General features: G+C 47.7%; 1 protein-coding gene across 7 annotated transcripts in view; it reads left to right on the top strand.

The window, feature by feature from the left end:
- Nucleotides 1–25,695, top strand: part of PHACTR4 (phosphatase and actin regulator 4) — a 68,210-nt gene that overhangs the window by 21,742 nt on the left and 20,773 nt on the right. For 3 of the 7 annotated variants that reach the window (XM_037382039.1, XM_037382041.1, XM_037382040.1), the window contains exon 2: nt 3,567–3,613. The exons of 1 other annotated variant lie outside the window; for it this stretch is intronic. In XM_037382039.1, the coding sequence (XP_037237936.1) occupies nt 3,598–3,613 (16 nt within the window). In that variant the 5' untranslated portion in view covers nt 3,567–3,597. Of the gene's footprint in view, nt 1–3,566; nt 3,614–5,754; nt 5,865–22,793; nt 23,075–25,695 lie in introns of those variants that run through there. 3 more of the 7 variants (XM_037382043.1, XM_037382044.1, XM_037382038.1) reach the window with 3 other exon arrangements.

Raw genomic sequence — 25,695 nt, 5'->3', positions numbered from 1 at the left:
AGAGAGGAACATCCTTTTTCTCTCCCACATGCTTTTTTTCCAAGACAGCCTCCGGTTTTGTGTCTCATTACAGTAAGAGCCCTGTAGTAGCTGCCTAGCTGCTGTCGTGTCCCTCTCTGGAATGGTGATTTAGAGCTGAGCCAGCATGGAAACTGGCTTTCCACGCCTAAGGCAAGCCTGTTAGCAGGCACTGCGGAGAAGTAATGTGCCACTTCTGTTTGGAAGAGTTGTCAGTTTTTCAGTTTAGTTGGAAAAAACGACCAACATTGGCTTAGTTTTGTGTTGGACTTTTGGAAACATCCCTTAGTCTTTTGAAGGAAACTGGTGTTACTGGAAGAGATGAGCAGTCCTAGATCAGAAACGCCTGCGAGGCCAGAGTGGTACAGCTAATGAGCTTCACTGTGGAGGGACCTGAAAGTGTAACATTCAAGAGGTCTGGGGAAGGGCTGCTGAAAATAAGACCGTGAGTGTGTAAGCTGGTAATCAGTAAGGCTCCTAGCTGAATTACGTGGATTGACTGAGGCTGGAGAAAATAGTGGCACCTTAGTGTGCAGTTTGTGGTGACCCAGTGCTTGAAGCTGGGCCTCTCAAGGTCCTGTGCCCTTCCCAACCCACCTCGTGCCCCTCTGAAAGTGCCTGGTTTGTATCTGGGTCGGCTCTGACAGCTCTCTGGGCGGTTGGATCAGCGCTGGCACAAGGAAGGGGGTGGGAAGGCGTGGGAGGAGGTCCAGGGTCTGGGCTTGGGTGGGTTTGTGTTGCTGCAGGACTGTACCCTCAGGAGGATGCAACCTGGCCGAGCCCATGGGCAGAGCTGGGATGGATGAAATTCCCCACTTCAGCAGAGAGCACGTTGAGACTGAAGAAACGGGGTAGAAAACTGTAGAAAAATCCTACAGCATGGCTGCAGAGCAGTCGTTTTCTATTGTGTGTGGATTAGCTGCCTAGCTGGAAAACAGCCATCACCTTGCTGCTGAGAGTTCAGAGACGGGTCAATGGAACAAGAATATATTCTTAAATTGGTACAAAGAGCTGGGGAAGGCGGGGGAACAAAGTGTTTGAACTAACAAGGCAGACAAAGGCCGTGCTTCTGCTCGCTGGGATGCTGAGCAGCAGCGAGCGACAGGCAGCAGGGCTGCAAAGCCATGTATCCCCGGAGCGGTGAAAGGAGCTGTGCTGTGCCAGTAACGGGAGTTTAGCTCTCCGGTAACAGGAATTTCACACAGCTGTCAGGCCCAGGGAATGTGTGAGCACTTGGAGGACATGAATATTCAGAGGAGCTGTAACATGTGTCATGCTAAAGGAACGCAAAATCCACGTTTTCACAGGCTTACATACATGGGAAACATACGACGGTGGGGGATAAAAGTAATTTTCTCTTCTGTGGGACAGGTTATCTCAAACTGCCCGTTGCAGAATACAGCTTCCCAATTAGCCAGTCCTAGTTAACGTTGGCAGCGTGATCTGCACTACTTAATCCACTGCTTCGGTGAGAAAGTGCCCGTTTCCCAGCACAGGCAGAGACATGTGCTCCTGCCTTGGCTGCCTCGTGGCAATGCTGTGGGAGTCCTGACTTCGCTCCCTCTTGCTCTAACCTGGCATCGCTTCATTATTTTTTTTTCTCCAGTGTGCCTTTTATGCTTGTTCTATTAATAATCAGATGATGGTGGATTTAGTGTTTTGTTCAGAAGGATCCCTCCTGGTACAGACTGAGGTGCTTCCAGCCATGCTGTCAGGCGATGACAGATGTCCTTGGTGCGTACAGTGAGTGTCCAGCAGTGACGGGCTGCCAGGATTAGTATTCCAGGCACAAATGTGCCCCTTGTAATATGCAAAGCTCGGTGCAGCCTGTGCAGGAATGCCCTTGAAAGGCAAATTAAACTGAACTCCCCAGTGACTCTGGGGGAGTAGGAGGGTTGCTGTCGTCTGTGCTGAGGTTCAAGTAGGTTTTGAGGTGTCTGCTTTTGTTTCTCTTCTGCTTTCCCTTCCCAGAAGGGCTTATGGGAAGGGGCAGGCAGGGAGACCTTACCTGCAAGTGCCCCGTGCAGTAGAGTTGCTGCTAACTGGGGGTTTGGGTTTGTGTGAACGTAAATGATACCTGTAAAAATCATTACGGCTTTTCTGCCTTCAGTGGGGAGCATTTGTTCCAGTTCTTGGAAACGGTGTCCTTGATGTAGCTGTTAGGTGTATCACATGGATGTACCAAATCATGTGTCCAAAACGCGGGTGAAAAGTGAGCTGTATTTTAACAGTGTTAGTGGATGAAGCTGGAGGGATTCTGAGGGTGTTTCCCAAGTAACCTTGTGGTAATCTGCCTCTGCAGCGAAGACCATCTGATGTTCTCAGGCGACTGTCTGCTCAGAAGTCTGCCCAGATAGCGCTACTCTTTGCTAAGCCGTTTAAACGCCGCAATTGACAACGATGTTCTGAGAGTTTAATGGCTTTGTGGAGGTGTTCTCCCCATGTAAGAATATTGCCGCGACTGTGTTGTAGCTGCAACAGAGAGAAGTAGCCTGGAGCATGGTTGTCTGATCAAAAGAAGCGTTTCACCCACACAGTTCAGCAAAGCTTAAGAGCCCTGCTGGCAATAGCTTGTTCAGGTGCACTTCCAGTGATGGCGTGGTAGGGTTGTCTCCTCTGGTGCTGTGGGCCTGCCATGCTGTCCTGCGAGCCGAGCACGTGCTGTGAAGTCAGCAAATTATCAGATGGAGACAATCCATCTGATCTGATGTTACGTTACAGCCAACGAACTGCTCTTTGCTGCTGGGAGCTAAGGTCGTGAGCTGCCCTAAGTGGTGAAGGGCTACGTTGAAATATGCTATGGATAAAAGCTGGTTTTGACTTCTGGGCACTGGAAACATGCTTATTTTGTAGCTCTTTCCCAATCACCCTATGCTGTGCCTGTTGACGCTTCCTATTGTGGTTGTCTTGTTTTGAACTGCAAGCTCTTCAGGACAGAAGCTCCTTTTTTCTAAAATGCTGAGCATGTTTTTACTGTGCTATGTAATCTATCAGAATCAAGATCTCTCCTGATTTCCCCAAACTTAGTTCCTCTTGCACCCAATTTCAGAACTTTCTCCAGAGAAAAGCTGGGTTTGCTAAAATCCTAGTTCCTCCTTTTTGTCTTTTTTTTCCCCAGTGCGTTCAGAACTGTCTTGATGTTGTGTGACGTCCAAAATACTTTCTGTGCATGTGCTATTCTGCCTTTGCTAGATAAGCAATAGCTGTTCCCTTTTACAGCAGGCACACGCCTCCTTGAAGAGGCAGATGTGGAATGTCTTCCTGGGGAGCAAACATTTAATGCTTTGTAATTACTACACCTTAATTTTGTGTCTCTCTCCTTTCCAACGCAGCATGTGTGTGATTAGAGGCTAGTAATATCTTCAAAGAGGGGTGAAGATGCCACACTCCAATTCCTAGTTTGCCAGGGCAGGGTTTCTCCTCTAGGTTCCCTCCATGCTGGTTATACGTAGACTGAGCAGAGCTGATAGAGAAGTGAAACTAAACCTGAGCTTTGGTCACACTTGGAATTTTAATTTGCGTGTCGATTTTGTTTCCTGTTTTTGCAGGAATTGCTCAGAAAGCTAGTGTGCAAGAGGAATGGAAGAGAGCACTGGTGAGTACGCTCTTAGATATCTTACCACAGGTTGTGGACCTGTTCTTTCCTCCTTGGTTAAGCATCATAAAGAACCTTATTACTTTAAACTTTGTGTCTTCAATTCAACTGTAGAAGGTGATTAGAAAATAAGGTGGTTTGGCAGATGCATCAGTTGCAACTGTACTTCACTAATGGTGTCAACCAGATCTGATTAAAGCAGTGTTGTATGTCTGGAAGATCTTTTTTTGAAATCTCCCATCTGTGAAACCTGGAGTACCAGTCTATTGGCTATCTCAAGCTCTTGGAAACAAATAATGTCCCCTTTCTTAATAGGTAAGAGGCTAGCAGCATTGAGCTGGTATGCAGTTTGAACAAGGCACATGGCAAGCCATGAAGAAGGATCAGCTCATGGTAGCTCCTGACTTCTCTTTCTGTTTTTATTTCTTTAGGCTGCTCTGTCTGGCAGAGGATACAGGATTTTAAACAAAATTTGCCTTTAAAGCTTTCGTTTTAGGCACTGTGTACTACTTGCTCTGAGGCAGGCAAACTCATCGCTGTTAGGCTTAACTGATGCAAAGATATGGCTGCAACTAAAACTCATAAGATTTTTTTGACTTAGATTGCTTTGAATAGCTTTTCCCCCTGTTTGCCTAAAATGCCTGTGGAAGACATGAGTTAAATCACTGTTTTTTCCCTACCATTGAAATGAATTTGCATGAAAGCTCTTGCCTGCACCATGGGAAGGCATCTCCATTAAGCATGCTGATCCAGCACCTTGTAAGCCGTGATGTTGCAGTTGGTGACTTCTGACTCATAGTGAAGTGCAACTCTGACCATAACTATTATTTCTAGATTATTCCTATGCAGTTAGGTGATGCCATCCTTAAAAGTAGAGAATCGATGTACTTGTCAGCAGCGTGGTGTGCTCGGTGTGGCAGATATACCCGGCCTGGCTGCTGAAGGCCAGGTTTTGACTTCATGCAAAGCTGGTCTGTTGGAGCCCAGTGGCTGGAGCAGCTACAAGCCAAGAGCACCTGCATAAAAAGACGTCATGCTTAGAATCGTGGTGGCAAGAGTTGCTGCCGTGCCCTCTAATTGTTAGCCTGTAAGGTGCACGTTTAATTTGCAGCGATTGCTTTCCCTTATGATTTACTCGTGGCAAGCTAATCCCAAATGAGGACTTTTGAAGGGGGAGGATGGGTAAAGCGAGTGTGGTGCTGGCAGCTGATGCTGAAGCGATGGCTGTGGAAACGACAGCTCCCTGCTCAACCCCAGCACAAAGCACAGACAGCAGCAGGGCGAGTTTTTCCATCTCTCCATGCATTAATGGCATGGCTTTGAGCAACACTGTGAGCTCTGCTTATGCACCAGGACTCGGCCTCTGCTGGGACTGCCAGCAGCCAGCTGTGTTCTTATCACAAAGCTTTCTGTCCCTTTTAACGTGTGGTTGAACTGAGTTTTTTGGGTAGATCAGTGAGACACGGGCTTGGAGCCTGTTGAGGTTACTGAGCAGTGCTGGTGGCCTGGGATGTGAAAGGCCTTATGTTCTGTTTGCATTTTGCCAACTTAAGTAAAATTGCCTCTCCTTTCCCTCTGAACATCAGCTGTGCAAGTTTAGGATGGAGTCTCTGTACTTGATCTTGGCGTGCACAGCCACCCCACGCAGCTGGTTGGGAAGATTTATGTGTTGCCTCTTTCGTGCTGGGAGCCGAGACCCCCATGTTAAAGGCAGGATAAGCAGATGGGTCTTTCATTATTTCCTTAAAATTACTTTGCTTTTAAGGATGCTCATTCTCCAAGTGCTGCTAAGCTCAGGACTCCTGGGTTGTTCCCGGCACTGAGGCTGGAGATGAGGTAAGGTGGAGCTGCGTGCAGGAGCTGAGCTGAAGTCGATGCCCTTTGTTCCCTCCAAGCCTGGTGCTTTTTGATGTGTTGCTGTCCTGAGCTGGTTGTGTATTAACTGCATTCACAATGCTGCATGGCTGGCTTTTGTTTTAACTGCATTGGCGCGTGTTCAGAGTTGGTGTGCTTGGAATGGCCACTGGGACTGTACAGTGAAGCATAAATCCTTTTTAGCTGTCAGGCTTCACTAGCCATGGGTGGGTGGGGGAGCCCTCCTTGGCTGGCTGCCCTGGCTAATTAAAACCAAAATTTGCTGTTGTCTTCAGATTTTAATTCATGCTCATCCCTGAAGACTAGTGGAAGCACGGTCTCCAGGCAGCTGCAGCAAGGTTTCGGAGCTTGTCTATACACGGTTGTTTTAGAGCAGGTATGCAACCTAAAATTTGCTCTCAACCCTACCCTAGGTTGTTTTTCAAGTATAGAGAAGAATATACAGAAACTACTTGGAAGCCTTGGGATGTGGTCCTGGACTGTAGTTTAAGCTGCCACACGTCAGCCATCTGCAGTAATTTGGATGTGCATATGTTGTAGCCAGGGCAGCATCAGATGGCTTAGTTTTTCGCTCCGATGCCGGACTTAAGCAAAACCAAATTACTTTGCTGTGTGACTGGCGTTGGCTTACGGAATGCATGAACTGCTCAAGTTGCAGTAACTCGTGTAGCTTGTCAGCCTGAGCCCTCAGCTGCTGACTCAAGCTGTGAAACCTACTGGAGACGGAAGAAGTTGTAGTGGTGGGAACCTGTGAGGTTCTGTGTAGGCGCTGGGAGGTGGCGATGATGGATGGTGCCTCGGTGTGAAGCCAGGGCACAGCCCCGTGTAGCCTGTGCTGGAGGGAGAGCGCTGCCCCGAGCTGTGAGCGGAGCTGTGAGGCAGGTGGGAGGACGGAGGTGAGAGGAATAAATGAAATCTAAATATACACATGTTGCTGGGCTGAGTTTCCCTGCTTTCCAAGGTCCCACCTACGCAAGTGATCTGTTGAAGGGAAATGTCACTGGAATACCTTTCCCCTCTTCAGATCCTTCCTGCGGTATGGGTGAAGGATCACACTTTATTTTCGGAGCCTGTTTCCGCTGTTCCATCCACTGCCCACGCTGTTGCTGCCCAGACCCCCTCCCAAAGACCGCTCCTTTATCTTAGCATGGTACGAGCTAGGTTTGGACCTTTTTCTTAGTCAAGGGATTGCCATCTTACCTAGCATTTCATCTGCCCGTGAGTCTGTGAGATCTTAAAAAGCAAAACATTGCAGCAGTGGGAGCTTTGTGCTTGGCAGGGCAAGTCTCGCCTCGTGCCTGTGGTTCCTTGAAGGCTGTGCCGTGCTGGTGGGTTGACCGAAGGTGGAAGGAAGCAGGCCTGCAGTTCCCCTGCCCAGTGATGCTGGGGCTATTCGTTCGTGAACGGCTGTAGAGCGAGCATGGCAATGCCTTTCTTCATGGGAAGTGTTTGCTTTTCGGTCCTTTGCCCTCCTGTACTTTGTTCTGTTTACGGTTTCTGCTTGTGGCTACGTACTTCCTCAGCAGGTATTGGGATATGAACCTTTCAGCAGCTTCTCTAAAAGGTCTAAATCTCTGTGGGACAACTGTGAAGCATTTGGGAAGTTGGCAAAGTAGCCTTTGCACACACAAGTTCTTACCTAAAGCAGCTTTTATAGAATAGCACTTGAAACACTAAGTTTATGGATGCTTTAAGAATCTTCTGCAGTTATTTCTTTATTCAAGGCTGACTTTCATCTGCTTTATCTCCTGCTGTGCTTTTTTCCTAATTCTTTTCCTACTAAAAATAGGAAATACTCTTCAAGTCCTTAACCTTTGTGCAAACAAAGAAGTAATTTGTTTTAGCATCTATGCTGACTTCTGGGCTATGTGCCTCATAAGGAAACCAGTGTGATATGAATCTGCTACTTTTGGAGACTTAGACTCCAAATATAGTCTGAGTAAAGGAAACTGCTAGAAATGTGAGTACTACTTATGCCACCAGCTCTGCTAATTTTTCCCAGCAGGATGCATGGCTGGCTACCCGATTCCCATTTTTATCCCGAAAAATGAGAGCAATACCTTCAGATGTTCGGAGGTTCAAAACCATTAGGGAAATGAGGGCATAATCATTGCATGTGCATAGGGAATGGGAGTTTTAGATCATTTCTAAATGATTATTAGATCAATTCAAATGATTTTTAGATCATTTAGATCATTCAAAGCATGTCTGTGGAAGCAATCCCTTTTGGTCTGCGTCTGTTGCTGCCAACCTAGCAGCTCTGCTGTCTGAAAGGAAGTTTGAGGTCAAAAAGACATATCAAGCTTTTCAGGGCTAGATTGTCCAAGCAGGTTCTGGCATTGCTGCCTTTTAAAAAACTAGTGCTCAGAAGGGAGCTGAATGTAATGGTGAAGGTGGAATAGCCACGACCTGTCCCAAAGATGCTTTAATCACTGGCTTCCATCAGCCTGCTGCCTTGGGAGCTGAAAATAACACTTTGTTTTCAAATGGCTGCTGGCTGATGTGTGGAACACATGTGGGATCACTCTTGCACTCTGCCAGGACCCCTCGCTGCTGCTTTTCACCAAGATCCACCAAGCTCAGCATCTCCTCCGGGTAGGCACCACGTGCAAGTGGAAGAGAACAGAAGACTACTGATGTGCCAGGTCTGTTGTGTGAAAACAAAACCTGCTCAGGAAAACCAGTTTTCTGCTTCAAAGGTGTCTGCCAAGTGACTTTCTTCTTGCCGTTCCTTTGTTTATGAAGCCCTTTGTGTTTAGTACCGGTGAAAGCTGAGGGAGTGGCTGGCTAGGATGTCAAATGTTTTGCTTGTAGGTCCTCAGTTTGAACTGAAGGAGAGAGATCGTGAGTATGAGTTCCTCATCTTGTGCCTCTGGAGTGAATGGGACACTGGTGGCACAGACAAGGACTTTGCCAAGGACCAGGGCTGCCAGACACGGGGAGAAGGTCTGCACCTGCACCTCCCTCTGGTCTGATGGTGACAGCCACAGGGTGTCAGGGTTGATGAGGAAATACGTGCTGCTCTGTGTCTTCTGTTCCTCAGAAACCTTACAAGGTTTTAAATCTCTGCCAGTCCTTCCAGTACTTTGGGTAATGTGCTTTGAAAAGGGACGGGTCCAAGTAGGGCCAGGAAGGGAGAGGGTGAGGTGGAGGGCACTTGGTTTTCTTCTCTGCATTGGATGAAAGGCCAGCCTTTGATTCAGGGGTTCGTCAGCCGGTGCTCCGGGCTGGCTGGCTGGGAATCCCCTTTTGATGACTAAGTTTCAACTGGAAATCAGCTGCTCCAAGTCTGCTGCCAGGACAGGCATTTAACTAACCATTCAGCAGCATTTAGGGAAAACTTGTCAAATGCGAACTTTTATGTTGAACTAAAGTGTTATGACTATGTGGTTCTTCATTTAAATTAAGCTGCTGGATATGGCGTTCATTGTTTTCTGGGTTTGATCTGGGGAGTCAAACATAGAGCATTGCGGCGTTGAGTGCCTTGCTGTCACACAGCCCTGAAGTCTGCCAGAGGAGAACAGTTAACGATAACTAACCAGTGGAAATCTCTTTATAATGTCTGTTCCAGAACAAACGGACCAGTTTTTTCTCCCAGAAAGACACAGAAGCTGCAATTCCCTTATGAGATCCCGTACATTATGTATACAGCAACGTAACTGCTTCGTGCAATACGGTCGAAGAGAGCCAAAGCAGTCAAAGTGCCTGATATTAAACATTTAATTACAGTTGAGGTCTGCTGATTTGCAAGCATGCAGAAAGGAAAAATCCTACTGTTCCTTAGTCAGATTTACCAGAGGGTTGAACTGATCTCAGTGGAGACTGACTTTTAAACCAGGTGCAGTACAGAGCAGTTGGTTACCTACCTGAAAGCATTATTATAAATAAGTCAAGTGCACTTGACAAGTTAGTGGAATGTCAGGACATTGTCCCGACAGCTTTTTGTTCTTAAAATGACTGGATGTTCTGTGTTCTTAGTGCAATTAATGTGCTGAGTGTGGTCCGGGTGCGTTGGGGCAGTTAATGGGATGCCGGTGCTGCTGTTCTGCCTGCTGTAGTTGCAAGTGATTTTGGATCAGCTATCCATCTGCTAGTTGGTGTGGAGTTTAAGAAAATAAATACCCAGTAATTCCCCCCTGAATGAGCCCCTTATGATTTGAGTGGGTGTCTGAACTCTTGCTTGCTGCCTTTCCCTGCTGATCTACGAGCCAAGTGTTTTACAGAGATTATTTGCTGACCTGCCAGAGACCTTGTAATTCTGTGGCACCCCATTTCAAGTGACTTTTAAAGCTGTTGTAGTAAGTGGCCATGCAGTTTCTACAGATAGCTCTGCCTGGAGGACAGTGGAGGTTAATTTTGCTGGTTTTGTGGTTTAGTGGCTAAGCTGTGGATGTGCTGGGAATGAGATGCTTTGGCCTCCAGGCTGGCTGGAGCAAGATAGTAGCAAAGGCTGAAGTGCTTCGTGATTGAATTGAATGATCTTACTCCTTGTATTAAGAGATAAGACCTTGTAGGACATGAAATCAATCCTCCGGATAATTCAGGTCAACTCACTGTAAAACAGCGAGTGTAGAGTTACTGTGGTTCAGTAAGTAGGGCATGGAGCAGAAGGGTCAGATTTCGAGAGTTTCTAGTTTTCATTTTCAACTTGTTGGACCTTAAATTCACCTTGCTTTCTGGAACGTTGCTGCTGTAAATTCTGTCAGAGGTTTTTAGTAGCTGATTTTATTGGGGTTGGGGGTGGAAGAGGAGCCTGACTGGAACCAGAGGTAAGTGGGCTGAGTATAAATGGTTTTTGTTATTGCTGTTTTTCTTAGCTCACACAGCAGCAGCACGTCCAGGCTGAATGGCAAACCTGGCTTTTCGAAAACAAAATACTGGATGTTCTCATTAACGTTGCTGCCTTTGTGAGTTGTAAATAGTGTGAGCTGAGACACTGGCAGCTCAGAGCTGCCCTGGCCCCGCGGGCTGCAGGGCTGGTCCAGACTTGCAGTCCGGTGGCTAACACATCCACAGGGTCACGGCTGACGTCACCGCTTTATCTGTTTCTTTCTCATTTGTCTTGAAAAGGAGCCTGGCCCTGATTTCTGAAGGTGTCTTTTGTCTCCTAAAACACTGGAGTGCAACAAGAAACCAGAGATGTGGTGGTGGCTTTTTTTTTTTGCAGGTTACACCAATCCAGATGAGATGGGACGAGCCATAACTGTGGCTTGGTTGGGAAGAATATTGCTCTTCAACCCAGCCACGTTTTGTCTTGCTTTATGAAGCAGAGATTTTAAGATTTCTGAAGCACTTACCAGCTGGGCTATGATAAAATTATATTTCCTTGTACATTAAAAATAATATTTATAGGAGTTACTAAATTCCACTTTTAGACCCATTTAGCTGGTTGGTACTCGGGCCGTTCTGAGCTGAGCTTTACAGATTCAGGGTCTATTAGAGCTTGGTTTATGGCTGTGTAAGATAAAGGTTCGTATGTTGGTGTAACTCAGCTGTTACGGTTTCCTTGCAGTGTCTCGGTCCTCTTGTCAGTGTCATCCTGCCTTCGTCCCAGGCGTACTGCTAAGCTGGCAGCTCGCAGAGCGGTTGCTGGAGAAATGGAGAGATGGAAATAGAAGCAAATTGTGCTAAAGTCACGTAAAGAGGCCAGAATTGGTGCTGAGATCCGAGATGTCGCCTCGCCAGTGTGTGCCTTCTCCCATGGGATGAGCGGGGATGCTTGCTGCGGGGGCGGTGGGTTCCCCGCTGGGACGGGGCTCAGCCCCTCGTGAGGGGTCTGGTGGAGGCCAGCACTGCAGGACCCCCACCGCCAGCCTCCTGCACTGGCCCGCTGCTGGGGTGCGGATTTGTCCCGGGCTGTGTATCCCCCACACCAGGTCTGAACCCCGCAAAGCCCCCCCGGGGGGCTGCGGGTGTGGATGTGCGCTGCAGCCGCCAGGGGGCGGGCGGCACCGGGACTGGCGGTGGCGGGGGGGGGGGAGGGGGCTCGGTGGGGCCCCCCCTCGCGCACCCACCGTACCCTCATCCCGGAGAGATGCTGGACGGTGTGCCCGCAGCCCCTACCTGGGTGCTTTCCCCAAAAAGCTGCATTTCTGTAGGGCACCCCCCTGCACGGGCAGGGCCCTGGGGTTCCCCCACATATTTTTTTTTGGGGGGTGGAGGTGGGTTTGAAAGAAACCATGACCATGCAGCGACACAGTGGCCGTGGATGGTGACCTTCACAGGCAGTGGGCCAGCAGGGTGCTGGGAGTGGGTGACTCAGCGCCGCGCTGCAGTTGCATCAGGTTAGGGACATGAGGGTGGCCTGCTTGGTGTAGTGCATCCAAACCAAAGCCTCCCTCTGTGCTTGAAAAGGTGGAATTTAATAATTTTCCGTGCTCCGTATAAGAATCCTGTAGAAAAACACAGCCTGGTTCTGGCGGTGCTCCCCAGCTCGCTCCCGCCAGCTAGGAAACGGCTCTGTGTGCTCTTTGCTTTGTGTGTTTTCCCCGTAAGTCCTGAGCACGGCGGCAGCAAGGGATCATCGCCAAGGCTAGCTGAACCCGGAGTCAGCTTGGCAAGGCAAGTGGCTCCTGAAGCCTCGGTGGTGATCCCTGCTGGATGGATCTGCCGGGATGGATCTCAAAGGGTAGATCAGCACCCTCTCCCCGGGCAGGCGGAGGTAGGCAGATGGCTGAGGCTGACCCCTGATCACTGAGAGGGCTGTGACCAGCCTCTGCCATGATTTTTGTTGAAATTCAACTGAAATGCTGAAAAAGCTGCCTCCCCCCAGCCCTTTGATCTTAACGTGAAATCTCGAGATGCTAGTGGTGATTAGGAAAGTAAACATGTCCCTTCCCGGAGGGAAGGCAGGAGTTTGTTCTGATTGAGCATTGCAGGGGTTAAGTTACATTTTGCTTTGGGAAGGAAAGGAAAATGTCTCAATGTAATTAACTTAAGATGCTGATGCTAATGAAGGGGCTTTCAAAGCTGGGGCTGGTGGGGGGTTTGATGGGAATCCCCTGTTGAATCAATGACATTAGGGCCTTCGGAGTGATTCTGCAATTATTAGGCTGAAATGATGTTGAACATGAAGTTAATCCTGTTATCTCTCAAATATTGAGCAAACTGCTTGCTCTGGATAACTCTATAATGGGATTATACTAGTCAGTCTGGCACCTTCAACACTCCCTATCTGTTCAGGGCTTTTTCTTGTTTTCCTGTTCAGAATAAAGTATTGATCAGGCTTCCTGAAGTTAATTTTGGGAGGTGGTGTCTGGGGCACTGTTTTCCAGTGGTGCTGGATTGTTGTGTTGTGTTTTTTTTTAATGAGCTTGAGAATGAGCACCCTGTTGCCTTATGAAGCCATTCAGCCCTCCCCAGCCAAGATCTCTTGAGCTCATCCCTAAATAAATGTTTAGGAAAAGAACTGAAGAACAAGGACAAGTATAAAAGGAGACTTCCTTTCGTCATGCCTTCCTGGCATCGAGAATCTGCAGTTGAGCGAGTTCCTGTGCTAGAGACCATTCCCGGGCCATCATATTTGCCAGAGTATAATCAGTTCTGGTTTGAAAACCTCATTCTGCATCCCTGATAGCCTGTAGCAATTGTTCTAAACAAAAGTAACTGGTGGGGGTTTTAAAAGGATTATCTTGAGTTTGGTTTTGAACAGTCTGATAAATTTCAAGGGAACCAAGCACAAGAATCAGAACGATCCTGTAGGGGGGAGGGAGAAAAGCCGTAACACATGTTCAGTTGCTCGGTGATGTTCATTACAGACGGGATTGCTTTCCTGTCGAGCCCACAGACCTCCAGGTTTTAGTGGCCTGACGTTTCTGTGGGGTTTGTCATGAGCTGGAGCAGCGGCGTTGCTGCTGCCAGGTCAGGTTATGTCCTCGGTTGCAGCAGGGCACAGTTCTGCAGTTACGGACAGAAATCAGACCACCAAGTGTCGTGAGAGGTAAATACACCCTGGTGAGAATGAGAATGAGAATTGGAGTTTCAAAGTCAGGGGAAACAATTTTTTCTCTAGTCTGTAGCCAGAGGCTCAATTAACAATAAACCAGGCCTCTTTTAGCATCACTAGAGTATAGAAGTGATTTCTACAACACTCCCTAAATGAGCAGATGTTCTTGTGCCAAACCAGAAATTTCCATAAATAAGGGAAAGTTCCATTAAAGGGTCAGTCAGCTTTTAGTTTCCAAGCTATGATTCTTTTTTGCTTTATAAGGCTGATCTGAATCTCATTAAGAACTGCAGGTTTTTTTGTGGGGTTTTATTCCCCAACCCCCCTCCCCCACCCCCGCTCCCTTGATGAAGGTGAGAATTGCTCGGGAAGCTGGTGGAGCTCCCTCACAGCAGAAATGTGCTTCAGGGTTGCTAATGACTCCTGTGTCCCGCCTGCCTCAAAGGCGGCAGTGAGATGATGCGGGCTGGTGTAGCCAAGGGGCCACCTAGTATTTTGGACTAGCTGGGGCTTCAGTTTAGGTGCCCAGGGGCCAGCTAGCCCTGCTGTTGATAAGGTAATGGATTTAGATGATGGCATAGCCTGTAATTTCAGGGAGCTTGGGGGAAGCCCTGGGATGGCATTCTTACACCAAGGGAGCCAACGCCTTGCGCAGGCTTTTTTAGATGGGAATCCAGCACAAGAACAAACTCCCCATTTCAAACGTGAAGTGCATGGAGAAATGCTTTAATGTTTGCGCTTACACACCCCAATTTCATGCACCAATTCAAATGCTTGCTCTAATGTATCCTTGCTGTAACTACTGCTTGAAGAATATGCTTGCTGGAGCCATGGGTTTCAACTTTTAATTTGTGCACCTTTGAACATTGTCTGATAGGAGGCAGAGACCCCTGTGAGGTTAATCAAATGTACTGGTTTTCTAAGTGGCTTCTCTTTGGACCCCTTAAAGATAGTTCTTGCTTATTCTTCCTGCTGCAAGTTGAAAACCCCTGAACTTGAGTTTTGGTGCCGCTCGGTCTTGCATGTTACGGATTTTGAGGCAGGAGCTCTTTGGTGGAGGCCACGGGGTGGGGCGTGGGGGCTTGTGCTGTGAGGTCTTTCTCCCTAATCAGCAGTGTTGACCTCTGCGTGCTGGGAAGCGTGCATTGTAACCTCATGGAGCCATGGGATGTAGCATGGGGCTCCGTGGCTGCCTAATCTCTGTCGTGTGATTCTTTGATCCGAGCCCCTATCTCAAGGTGTTTAACGTAGGTGTGATGCTTACAAAGGCGGCCTTGGGCAGGAGGGAGGTGGGTCACACTGCTCTGTCTGGCCCACTGACTTGGGGGTTACCTCCGTTGCAAGGGAAGGTGGGACTACAGCTCACATAGCTGGGTTGACCGTGAGCTTGTTAGCTTACGTACTTGAAATAGTAGTGTGCTGTAACTCTTACGCTGCAAAATTTGTCTGAGGAGGTGAGTAAATATTTGAGATGCTCACCCTTGCAGAGCTCATGGCTGGTACAAGCAGGTGGCATTTGAGCTGGCTGCTTCCAAGCCTGTCCTGATGGACCACAGCGGTCACGCTGGGCTATGGTCAGACCTCTTACTGCAGAAGCAGTCCTGTTTCAGTTTAACCATGTTTTCTCTGGGCAGAGGTGCCTGCAGTGGTGCTACGAGGCCATCTGCAGCCCCACGTTCAACCGTGCCAAGTGTGAGTGGACAGGAGCATCGACGGTCTTAGAAAGGGGTTTCAAGCCGCTGTTCTGCTGTGGTGCTACTTGCTGCTAAGCAAGAGTCGCTGCTGGTGCTGTACAAGTGCAGGAGCAAGGGAATGATGTGAAATTCGGTGAAGTGCAACCCTTCACGCATTCCCACAGCCCTCATCTGCAAGAGGGGGGAACAACTCGGGGTAAAACAGCTTACAAGGTTGCGATTAGCTGTACCTTCTGAACCGTTGGTGTTATCTCATCTCTTGACATTTCCTTTAATTATATGAAATGGCCTTGACACTGTAAACAATTGCCATGGCATTGTCTCTGCAGCTTGTGTGAGTCAACGTGATGCGTAAACAGCGTTTGGTTTTGCGGACCTGATGTGTGTATGTTTCGGGACACAAGCTGCCTGCATGCAATTGTCACGTCTGCGTTTTGCATCTTGTTCTGGGATGGCTCCCATGCTGCTGGCTGCCACGTCTTCTTTCCACAAGAGCTCCTGGTGCTGGCAGAAAACACAGGAGCATCAGGGCAGGGGCTGGGATTCTGAGGGGAGCCGAAGGGGGTTGATTAGGGTGCTCACATTTTGCTTTCAGCCCCTTCGGGCCTCCGTCGTTCTCTCCCGAGCGAGCCAGTTCGAAAGGGGTAAGGAAGGGGATGATCCACGACACAAACCCAAGCATTGCTTTAATCACGCTAGCAGCAATTTTTTACTCGGTGTGTTGCGATCTTAAGCCTGGCTGCTGCTTGGAGACACCTTGTTGGTTGAGCAATAGTAAATATTTGGAGAGTTGAGGTTGGGTTCACTCACTGTCTTGTTGATGGCTCTTGCCTGGGTGTGACCGTGGTCTGGATGTGGCACTGTTTAGGGTGGTCCCTGGTAGGTCTATGAAACATTTGGCTAGATGAACTTCCTAAGTGTTATCTTGTTCCTTAAATAGAGAATAAAGCTTGTATCAACATGAATCACAAAGTTGATAAACTGGAATGGTTCCTCTTGGAGTTGTTGTCTTGTATTGGGCAAATATTTATCCACATTGTTTCAAAAGGCATATTTGTGCAATAGAAGGAGGTCAAACCTGTAATTACCTGTTAGATTCACTTGGGTAGAAATAGCTTGTAAAAACACAGTACGTTTGGAAGGAAGCTTTTAAACCTGATGTTTGTGTGTGTGAATCTAAAGCTGTGGTTTAAAATTTAAAATTGTATGGGAGTTTTCAGTTGCTCGGGTGCAAAAGTATTTTTCCTGCTGAATTTAAGTGCCTTAAGCCGAATCTATCTGCCATTTCTTTTAACTTCTGAACCGTGGCAGGGAATTTGGGGTTTTCTTCCAAATGTATCTGCTCGAGATGATCAGAAGCTGAGATTGTGTGCCAAACTTGCCTTGCATTTTAATAAGGAGCTTCTAGCTTAGTCAATAATTAAGGCAGAGCAGGTGCGGTGGGGAAGTTGGGTGTTCCCCAAAAGCTAAACCAAGGCGCTTTTGTAAGCCTCCCTGGGCAGAGCCAAGTGAGTGAAGGATGGTAGGATGCCCTGGCGCTGGCTGGCTTTATGCAGTAATTTGGAAAAAATGTAACTTCAGACTGAAGAGCTCTAGGTGTTGAAGGATAATTTGGCTTATTGGTGCAGTGTGCCTGCATTGAGCCTGTTGGGGTGGCAGAGGAAGTCCTGAAATTTTTTGCGGCAGTTTTATCTTGGGATATGAAGTACAAATGCACTTGCTGAGGTTTTTGTGAAATTGTTAAAAAGAGGAACCCAGACCTTTACAGAGAAATCTTGCTGCCTTTTCAGCTACCGTGTGGGCAGAGAGGCTTTCAGCTTAAATTGTTTGTCATCTTGAAGAATTCGATGTAGGAAGAGAAATTTGGGATCATGAGTCTTTTAATGAATCCGAGCAGGGATACTGTTGACCTATACACTGCAGCCTAACTTCTGGAGTAAAATACAGCGTTACCTCTGAGGGTTAATTTCAATTTAATCTTACTTTAGAGGTTGAGTATTTACTGCTATTCTTGCTGTTAATTTGCAGTCTCCAGTGCAGTGTTTAACAGAGTTGGCCCCATCAGTTTTATAGGTGGCGTAGATGGGCTTACTTCTTTGCCAAAAGACTCTGTTATTTTGAATCATGTCTGTATAAAGCTGTGAAGTCTTGTGTGAGTTAGGTTTGTCCAGTAAGGTCGTTACCGTGGAGGATGTGATGTCTAGCCCATCTGTCCTGCAGCAGCTTGCTTTGGGCTGTGGCAAGTCCTAAAAGCACGTGCTGGGTAGAGATTTGAAAGGAGAAGAATGTATTTTTGATTGTTGCTGAAGCTTTGTTAGTTTTGTCGTTCTTTATCTCCTGTGTTTTGCAATGGGAAGCCTTAAGTGATATCAATTTACAGGTTCTTCTTGGAGTATCTTAGTTTTTGCTGTGGGAGAGGGTTAAACAAGAGTTAAGCTAAATGCCATGCCTGCTTCTTCCCTAAACAATGGAATAATTAATGTAATTTTCTTCTCTGTTTTTGCTTAATGTGTTCCTAATAATATAGCTGGAAGTGGCAGATGGGTATTCTGCCTCCAAGTGCTTCACTGTTGGGAATATGCTGATGCTTTGCTGGAATGTGTCCTATATCTGTGCTTCTTTTGGCTTCTGACCAGTGCTTCTTTTAATGCTGCTTCAAGGTGCTCCAAAAAGTAGTTTGTCAGCTTTGGAGGTTCCCTTGTCTCAAGATGGCATAACCATGAATCACCACAGCCATCGAGTTAGCCAAGATGTGACTGAATCTTTAATTTTGTCAGGATCACATTCCTTAGCATTCCCTCACTAGTAAACAAGAAATTATTTAGCATATGTTGTAATTAGTGAATGGTGAGGAGGCATTGAAGACGGTACATTTTCATTACTGGCTAAAATGTGCTCTCGTCGAAAGTTGTGCTTCCTCCACTGGAAAACAAGGCTTGGAGACACTCTGGCCTTAAGCTCCTCCTGGCCCCAAGACCTGCTACGCAATTGTCCTTAGCCGGGTCCTCGTGGCAGTTAGTGATTCCTTGTGTCCCAGCCACCCGCTGCGATCACGAGGCTTTCCAGGAGCATGTTCTCAGCTTTGTTTTCCCTTCCTAAATGTGAGGCTGAACGTGCTGTCAGTCAGCTTGTTGGCAGAGGCGGTGGCGCAGCCCACAGCGATGCTCTTCCTCCTGCTGCGCTCCGTCCCGGTGAGTGGTGGGCTGCTCACCTTCCCCCCACCGCCGGCACACACGTGGTGGCACCAAGATGGTCCCCGGTGTGTTTGATCCACTGCCCTTTGCTTTCAGAGATCGAGCAGCTGCTGTTGCTGCGCTGACTAATTGGTGGGGGCAAGGGGACTGGAATGCTCTGGGAAATAGGAGTTTCCCTCTTGGAAATGTCACAGGAAGCATGGAGGAAATCATGCGGTTTAGGAGCGGTTACCTCACTTTTCTCTCTCATCCAAACCAGTGCCCTTTCATCAAAGTATACAGAACCTGAACAATGCGATGCCAGCTGGCTTATAAATAAACCATTTTCCATTTCCACACCGGCTATTGGGCTGACTTTTAATACCATGTGAGGAGAAAGGAAGAGCGTCACGTTGTGGTGGCTTGTGACCTCTCCGATTGCCTGCGCAGCTTCCTACCCCCTTGCTTCCCCTCGGGCGGCCGGCGCAGTCGGTAGCTCTTCCACATCTATTTTGGAGCGTGGCCCAGAAATGGCCATCTTCATAGGTAGCCAGAGCTGTTAGGTATATATAATACATACTATTTTTTTATATATGTATTCTCCTTGTTCTGCCAAAGCTGCTGAGGATTGCTAGCAAACAGATTGTAGTGAAACACAGCCAAAGTCGTGGTGCTGCCACTTTTTCTTCTCCCGGCCAACCCTCCTGGTAATGTGGTACCGTGGGCCTGTGTTAGTATTAAGGCAAGGGAAGAGCCTTAAACATCCTGTCGCTGCTACTGTGGACTTTTTGGCTGATGGGCTCTTAAGGAGAACGCCCAGTATCACTGGTTTTAAATAGACAGCTCCGTCTGCACGGATGGGATAATGCAAGAATCCTTTTAATGTTCCTGTGGCTGAATCATGGAACATAAATGTCTGAGTCACTGCGGATGAATGTGGTGTTTCACGTTGGTGTGAACTGAAATGTGAACAACAGTGTCTTTATTAGAGGAGCTAATATTTGTGCTCATTATGGGCTTCATTAGATTTTAAAGTAAGACAATCCAGAAGAGTTCCTTTTACAATGTATATAAACAGACTATTAACATGTGAATGCCAGGTTTTTAATGGGATGCTGGTCTGGATGGAGAGGAAATGAAGCTTCAGAGGACAGAGATGTACCCTGCTTCTTGGGCCAGTTGTCTTGTTTTGTTTTAGCCATCTGACTCTCGTGAAATGCTGTGAAATTTTCATGTAACTGAGATTTCTTGGTTACTATGCTTTTAGAAGGTGATACGGAAGGGACAACAGCTGTATCCCTTTCTGCTTTCCTGTAAAAAGCTCTTTGCTATTCTGAGCTCTTCCTTCTCATAAAAGTCTTCACCTGTCCCCGAGGCATCCAGGCTTTGCTCTCATTTCTTCTGGATGCTGCGCAGCTGAGTCAGATGGCCCTTCTGCATTATTATGGGAATTCTGGACGTTTGTTGCTTGTCCTTGCTTGAAATGTGGATTTTCCTTTATCCTAGATGTTCAGTTGGAATGAGGGCTGAGGTTTTGTCTCGCTGCTGTTGGGTAGAGCTGAGGCAACCTCACTAGACAGGGTGCTAAACCCTGGGTGCTGGTGCTCTGTGCTCTTCGTGTGCTGCTGGCAGGGAACTTGGCCAGGTTGTTTTGTCCCGTATTTCCCACCCCCTTGCTGTGAAACAAAGCACTATGGATGCAAAGGATTACTTAAGAGCGCAGTAAGTATGGCTGCTCTTATCCTCTGTCCTCAGGCTGGAGGTGAGACAGGGACATTTTTTTTGGTGTTGTCTGCTGGTGCAGAATTTGCACCTTTCTTACCTGACGTGGAGCTGAAGGATGGACCAACATGTTTTTCTGTCCAGGAGTCCAGCTCGAAAGTAATGATGTTGGTGTTACCTCTGGTTTGGATTTCTGCGTTTTGTCAGCCCTCTTCTGGTGGGCTCTTTGTTTTTTCTGCCCCAAAGAAGAGAGAGTTGTGGCTGATAATCCTAAAAGATGTTTGAAGTCCAAAGCCAGTTGTAATTGGAAATGCAGGTTTGTATCTCTCTGCTCCTTGAGCACCACAGCTCTGTGTTTTGAAGCAAATATTAACGCTTCTGGTACAAATGACTGTAAGTGCCTTTGTCAAATAGTCTTGTTCTCTTTGTGATGGTTCCTAAGGCCTGATCACCGATACAGAAAGGTGAAAGGGCTCTGTTGCATGATTGTGTTTTCACAGCCTAGTGAGTTATTGTGCGGCACCAGAGCCTGTGTAACTGTTGTTTGGGCTCTTGGACTGCAGCTGCTGGGAGTCTAAATGCGTTCGTTTAAATCTTTCATTGAAATTTAAGCTAACGTTTCATGTTTTACTGATGTAGAAATGAGGGGTCAGGCATATGATTGTGCTGCTGTGCTTTAACAACCTACCATGTGTCATCTGTTCTGCAGCAGAGCTTTGTGCGCTCTTAATTCACAGCAAATGCAATATAAAATGCAATGGCTTTAATCTCCTTGGAAGTCAGACAAGCCTAGATGCAGTGTTTAGCGTTCTGTAGCATTCCCAGATGCAGGGATATTTTTTCCAGACCTCCTTCCAAGCTGGACAGCTGATTTACAGACTTGAAGAAGGCTTCCAGCCTGTACCCCCGAACTTTGTGGGTCTCTGCCAGGTGGCAGCATATTTAAATGGCTTTAAAATGGCTTTTTCTTTGTTTCAAAGCAAAGAGTCTTAAATGAGGTGGAGCATGCCTGTGATTCAGTATGTTAATTGCCCACAATGAAAATCAAAAGTACTTGGAAGACTGACTGCTGTGGCTGACCAGGCAGGAACGCAGACTCTTCTTCCGAGCGCAGAGATGTCTGGTGGTGGGAGGCCAAGAAAAGCAACGCTTTCAGGAAGGTCCATGTGTTCTGCGTGAGGGAGGAGAGTGCTATTTGCTCCTCCGCCTCCACGTGTCTCCTGATCCTTGCTCCTCCACCTGCTTCTGCCGCTGTGCTCTTGCTGTCCCTGGGGATGGTGGCTGGCTGCTAAGCGGGCGAGGGTTCCGGGGCCAAGCAGGGTGCTGGTGCAGGTGGAGATGGTGCAGAAGGGTCCTGCTTCCTCCCCTGCTTTTACAGCTGCGCTTTGGGAGAGAGGATGGATTTACAAGTTGTCTGATGGCATGTCTAGTATCTTAGGGGAGGAACTGAGAGCATCAACATCTTCCAGGTGTGTTTGTGGCTCAGGTGGAGTTTGACCAGCTTTCAAAACTCCCTCCTTCCCTTTTCTGGGGTGCGTTGGCTGCAAAACTGCCTGCCACTGCAACGTGCGGTTGTGACCGGCCATCTCTGCCACTGTGCAGCGGGCACTTGCTTTGGGTGTCTGTTCTGGCTTGTGCAGCATTGATTGTTCCCAGCTGCACCAGCCCAAATTGACAATCTTGGATTTTGTTGTTTCCCAGAATAGAAGGTTTTTACTACTGGGACTGCTGCAGTAGTGAGCTTGTCCTGAACTCTTCCTGGCTGCTGGAGTAATACTTGGCGATACTGAAATACCACGGCTGCTGGCCTGACAAGGACAGGGACCTCAGTGTGTTTAAAACTGCTTTTTCCGATCGCCCTTCCTACAGCCGGAGAGTGCAAACCTGGATGTGTCGGATGGGCTCAGGTTCCTAACTAGTCGGTGGTGTGATGCTGCAGCAAATTCCTGTGTGTTTTTGAAATCGGTTTTGCCTTTTCCCCTAAGATAAGATTAAGCTTGTGGATGTTTAAAGAACTTCCCACTCTGTGGTATGGTGTACAACAGTTGGAAACATCTGTAGGTTCACTGAAGTCCTAACACAGAGTTTGATGACAAATAAAAGCAGCCAAGTGGACGCATTTAAACTCTGGAGATCTTATTTTGTTGTGATGCAAATGTTGACGAGGATATTTGTTACCTTAACCAACAAGGTGTGACACACAAATAAAAAATAGACTTGTCATTTCCATGTTAAATTTAAATTTTCCTTTGTCAAATTAAATGAGAAGACAACACTCCCTGCTCTTCCTTTCTTCCTGGTAACTTTAGTGGAGAGAGGAATTGCTATGAAATTGTATTTTTATTATACGGCTGGCTAGATGCAGATCAGCTCAGGCAGTCTTTTACTCCTCAGGATAGTGCAGCTGCTAGGACAGTTAGAGCACCACACTTTCCCATTCGTGACCGCCTTTGTTTGTATTTTGCAGGCTCAGGTACTGTGGTACCTCCTTGACTCCATTTGGGAGGTGAAACCCCTCCGTGTTTTGGCGTGCATGGTTTCTCCAAACCCTTCCTTGAGCAAAACACGCCGGTCTCCCCCCTCTCTTTGCTCCCAGCTTTTCTCTCTTCTTGCTCAACTTGATGCGAGGAAGGAGCGAGGGGTGTTGATGATTTGGATTATGCAGCTAAGAGGCTGGAGCGTGGCTGGCTGTCTCCTCCCCTTCCTGAGCTTCAGCCCTAGCCAGCTCGGCTCTGGAATGACAGGCATTCCTGCGTGAAGGGAGCTGGCACCGACACCTATTTATGAGAATCAAGTGCCCGGCCATGGGGTACGGGGAGAACGGGACCCGCGTTGAGCCGTTCCCTGAGAGTTGGTAGCCGCCTCGCTCGCCGGGCTCTTTCCTAGTCTGAAGCGTGGATTTATCGTTTTAAAGGACTAAAGTGCTCTCTCAGGATAGGTTTTTTTTTTTTCCCCTCTCTCTCCCCCTCCCGCCTCCTCCCAGAGAGCTGCTTAGAAAAGAATCTAATGGGGCAGCCACACTTCTCGAGACCGGTAAATCCAGCTGCTTTTGGTGAGTAATGGAGGGCAAGGGAGACAGAGGAACCTCTGGGGCTGCGGCTGGGCAGGATTGCAGGTGAAACCGAGGAGTTGGGAGGAGTGGAATGTGGGGCTTGTGTAACCTGCGTCCGACTCGGGGAGCTGGGAAGAGAAACCAGAGAAATAACTCCATTTCCTTCCTTTCGCTTACTCATGTCACATGGATTTGCTGTGCAACATGTTCTGCTGATCTTCAGAGAAGGGAGCAAGCTGCTGTTTTTAGAGATAGCCTCTGTCTTGTACGGCCAGATTTGGGGACACTAGCTTTGCAAAGCACCTGAACAGCGGTAAAATTCACCTGTGTGGGGTAGGAGCCAGCCCTGACGGTGTGCCCGGACCAAAGCTGCCCAGAATCGCCTCCTTGTGTGTAATGTCACCCAGCTTTTGGGGGCACCTATACTAGTTTTGGGGGGAGAAGGGGCTTCACAGTCACCTTCCTGCCTGTTTTCTCTCTCTACTCAGAGTAGAGAGAGTAACTGTCAGGCTGTAGTAAACAGAACCTTGCTTGAAGTCCTGGAAGTAGCACTACTTCCACAACACTGTGTGTAGGTCAGTGTTATTTCCAGGTCTCTGTCTTAGGTGCTGTTCCCAGCGCTGGGACTGCCATGCGCTGGCTATAAGAGGAGACTTTACATATCACGCTGTTGCCTTTTATTTCATACTAACTTGCCGTCAGCTGCTTGGGCTGAGTTGCTTACACTCATCTGTAAAATGGAAGTACCTGATTTTTAGAGAAACACTTGACATTTGCAAGTGGAGAGCTCCCTGAGGTACGGATTTCTTTTTTGTCATACTTTCTCATTTTTATGACTTTGAACCTACCAAGTATTTTTAGGGCTCAGATTAAACAGTGATTCTTTCTTCCCCACCCCCAGTTCACTCCAGCTAGCCTTGTTCAAGAGCTGCTAAAAATAGGTGGTATTGAGAGAGTGGAAGGGAGAAGTAAGACTTAAGTCATCTTTGTACTGTCGATGGAGATTAACAGCATCATCTCCTTGGGTTCATGTGCTGTTAGAAGCCAACCTGTTCAGTCTTGGGCTCTTTCTGTCATCAGGCACCGGAGGCCGTGGTAATTTTCAGGGCAGTGGGCTCACTTGGTGTGATGATAGTGTCCTTTGCTGGAGACTGGAGGCCAGCAGACTTGGTGTTTCCTCAACTGGTCATTTGCTGTCTGAAGTCTTTCTTCACGGCACAGCTTGCAAAGTTCCTACTTAATAAATTGTGAACTTGAAGAGATGGTTCTTGCATTAACTTTGGCAGGATGCTATTGAAAAGAAAAGTCTTGTGAAGATTATGGTGATTAGAAACATAAAAATGACAGGGAAGCCGAGGGCTGGGACTATTTGAGGCTGTTTTGTGACCGCAGCCTTCTATTGCTTTGAGGTCGGGATTCACGTCTTCGCTGGACTATTCAGGAAATGCACGTGAAGTTTTTAAAGCTGTTATAGAAAGCTTAGAAACATTTACCTAAATTGCTTTTTTGATACTTTAACCTTAACAGCATTTCCCTCAAGAGAGTCTTTGTTTGCTTTTTGTTTTGAGTTGTAGCTGTTTGCTTTTGAAAGCTTTTTGGATTTTTAACTGCCCTGCCTGGCACAACAACGCTGAAGACGAGGGAGCTGAATTCTTCTCCTGCCTGTGCATCCACAGTCCTTCGGCAGCAGGAGAGTTTGTTGCAGTCCTGCAGCGTTGCCAGTGAGGATGCTGCGCAGGCTCCACGTTGCCAGGTGGTTGGTCCCGCTCCGTAGCCTTAGGTCCAGGCTGTGCTGCAAAACGTGCTCCTCACACACGTCGTCCGGGGTGTGCAATGAGCAGCCACGTTCTCAGCAAAAGCTCCTGATGCACCTTCTGGGCTGGTGTGATAGCAGAACTTTGGGGGGGTGGGGGTGGTGTAAATTAGGGAAATAAAGGTGATCAAGCAGAAGTGTTCAGAGTTGCTCAAGTGCCTGATTTGTCTGAGTGCTTTCTAGCTCTCAGCTGAGCGTTTACACTGGCTTTTGCTCTAGCACAGTCTCACTGCCACAGTTGTGTCTGGATGTGAGCCTCCAGGCTGTGACTGTGAGACAGAAATGCCCAGTGAGCTCCTTATGAACAGAAACTCCTGGGTTTTATGGAAATCCTGTAGTAACTACTATGATAAGAGATGGATCAGGTTCTGGGTGAGCTATGGATTGCAGATGGAAAGAATCTGGCTGAAGCTCATGATTTACACACTGTGCAAGTCTGGTTACAAAGCAAAGTACTGATGCTTTCTCCTACCCTCTGTGAGGATGTTTCTTTGTGAAGATGGAATTTAACTAATCTTGCATCTCTGAAAAGGACTGGGGCAAAGAGCCTGTTGCGGTGCATGCAGTGGTGAGGTGCATCTTCTTTTGGAGTTAGTGTGTTCTACCAGCTCTTGGATACCTGCAGAGATACTGCGGAGAGAAAGGCGGCATTTCTCCGTCTTTGGCTAACAGCCTCAGTGTGCAGTCCTGTCCCGGGGCTCACTGACCCTTCATCCTTAAACCATTGTGCCATTTTCTCCCTGAACACTGGAAATTGGTAGTTTCCCTCCCAGGCATACAGCAATATAATATGAATTGTCAGCATCTG

The sequence above is a fragment of the Falco rusticolus genome, chromosome 3 (genome assembly GCF_015220075.1).
Source record: "Falco rusticolus isolate bFalRus1 chromosome 3, bFalRus1.pri, whole genome shotgun sequence".
NCBI lineage: Eukaryota > Metazoa > Chordata > Aves > Falconiformes > Falconidae > Falco > Falco rusticolus.
The sequence above is the reverse complement of the archived record's forward strand: the minus strand, read 5'-3'. Positions and strand labels throughout refer to the sequence as shown.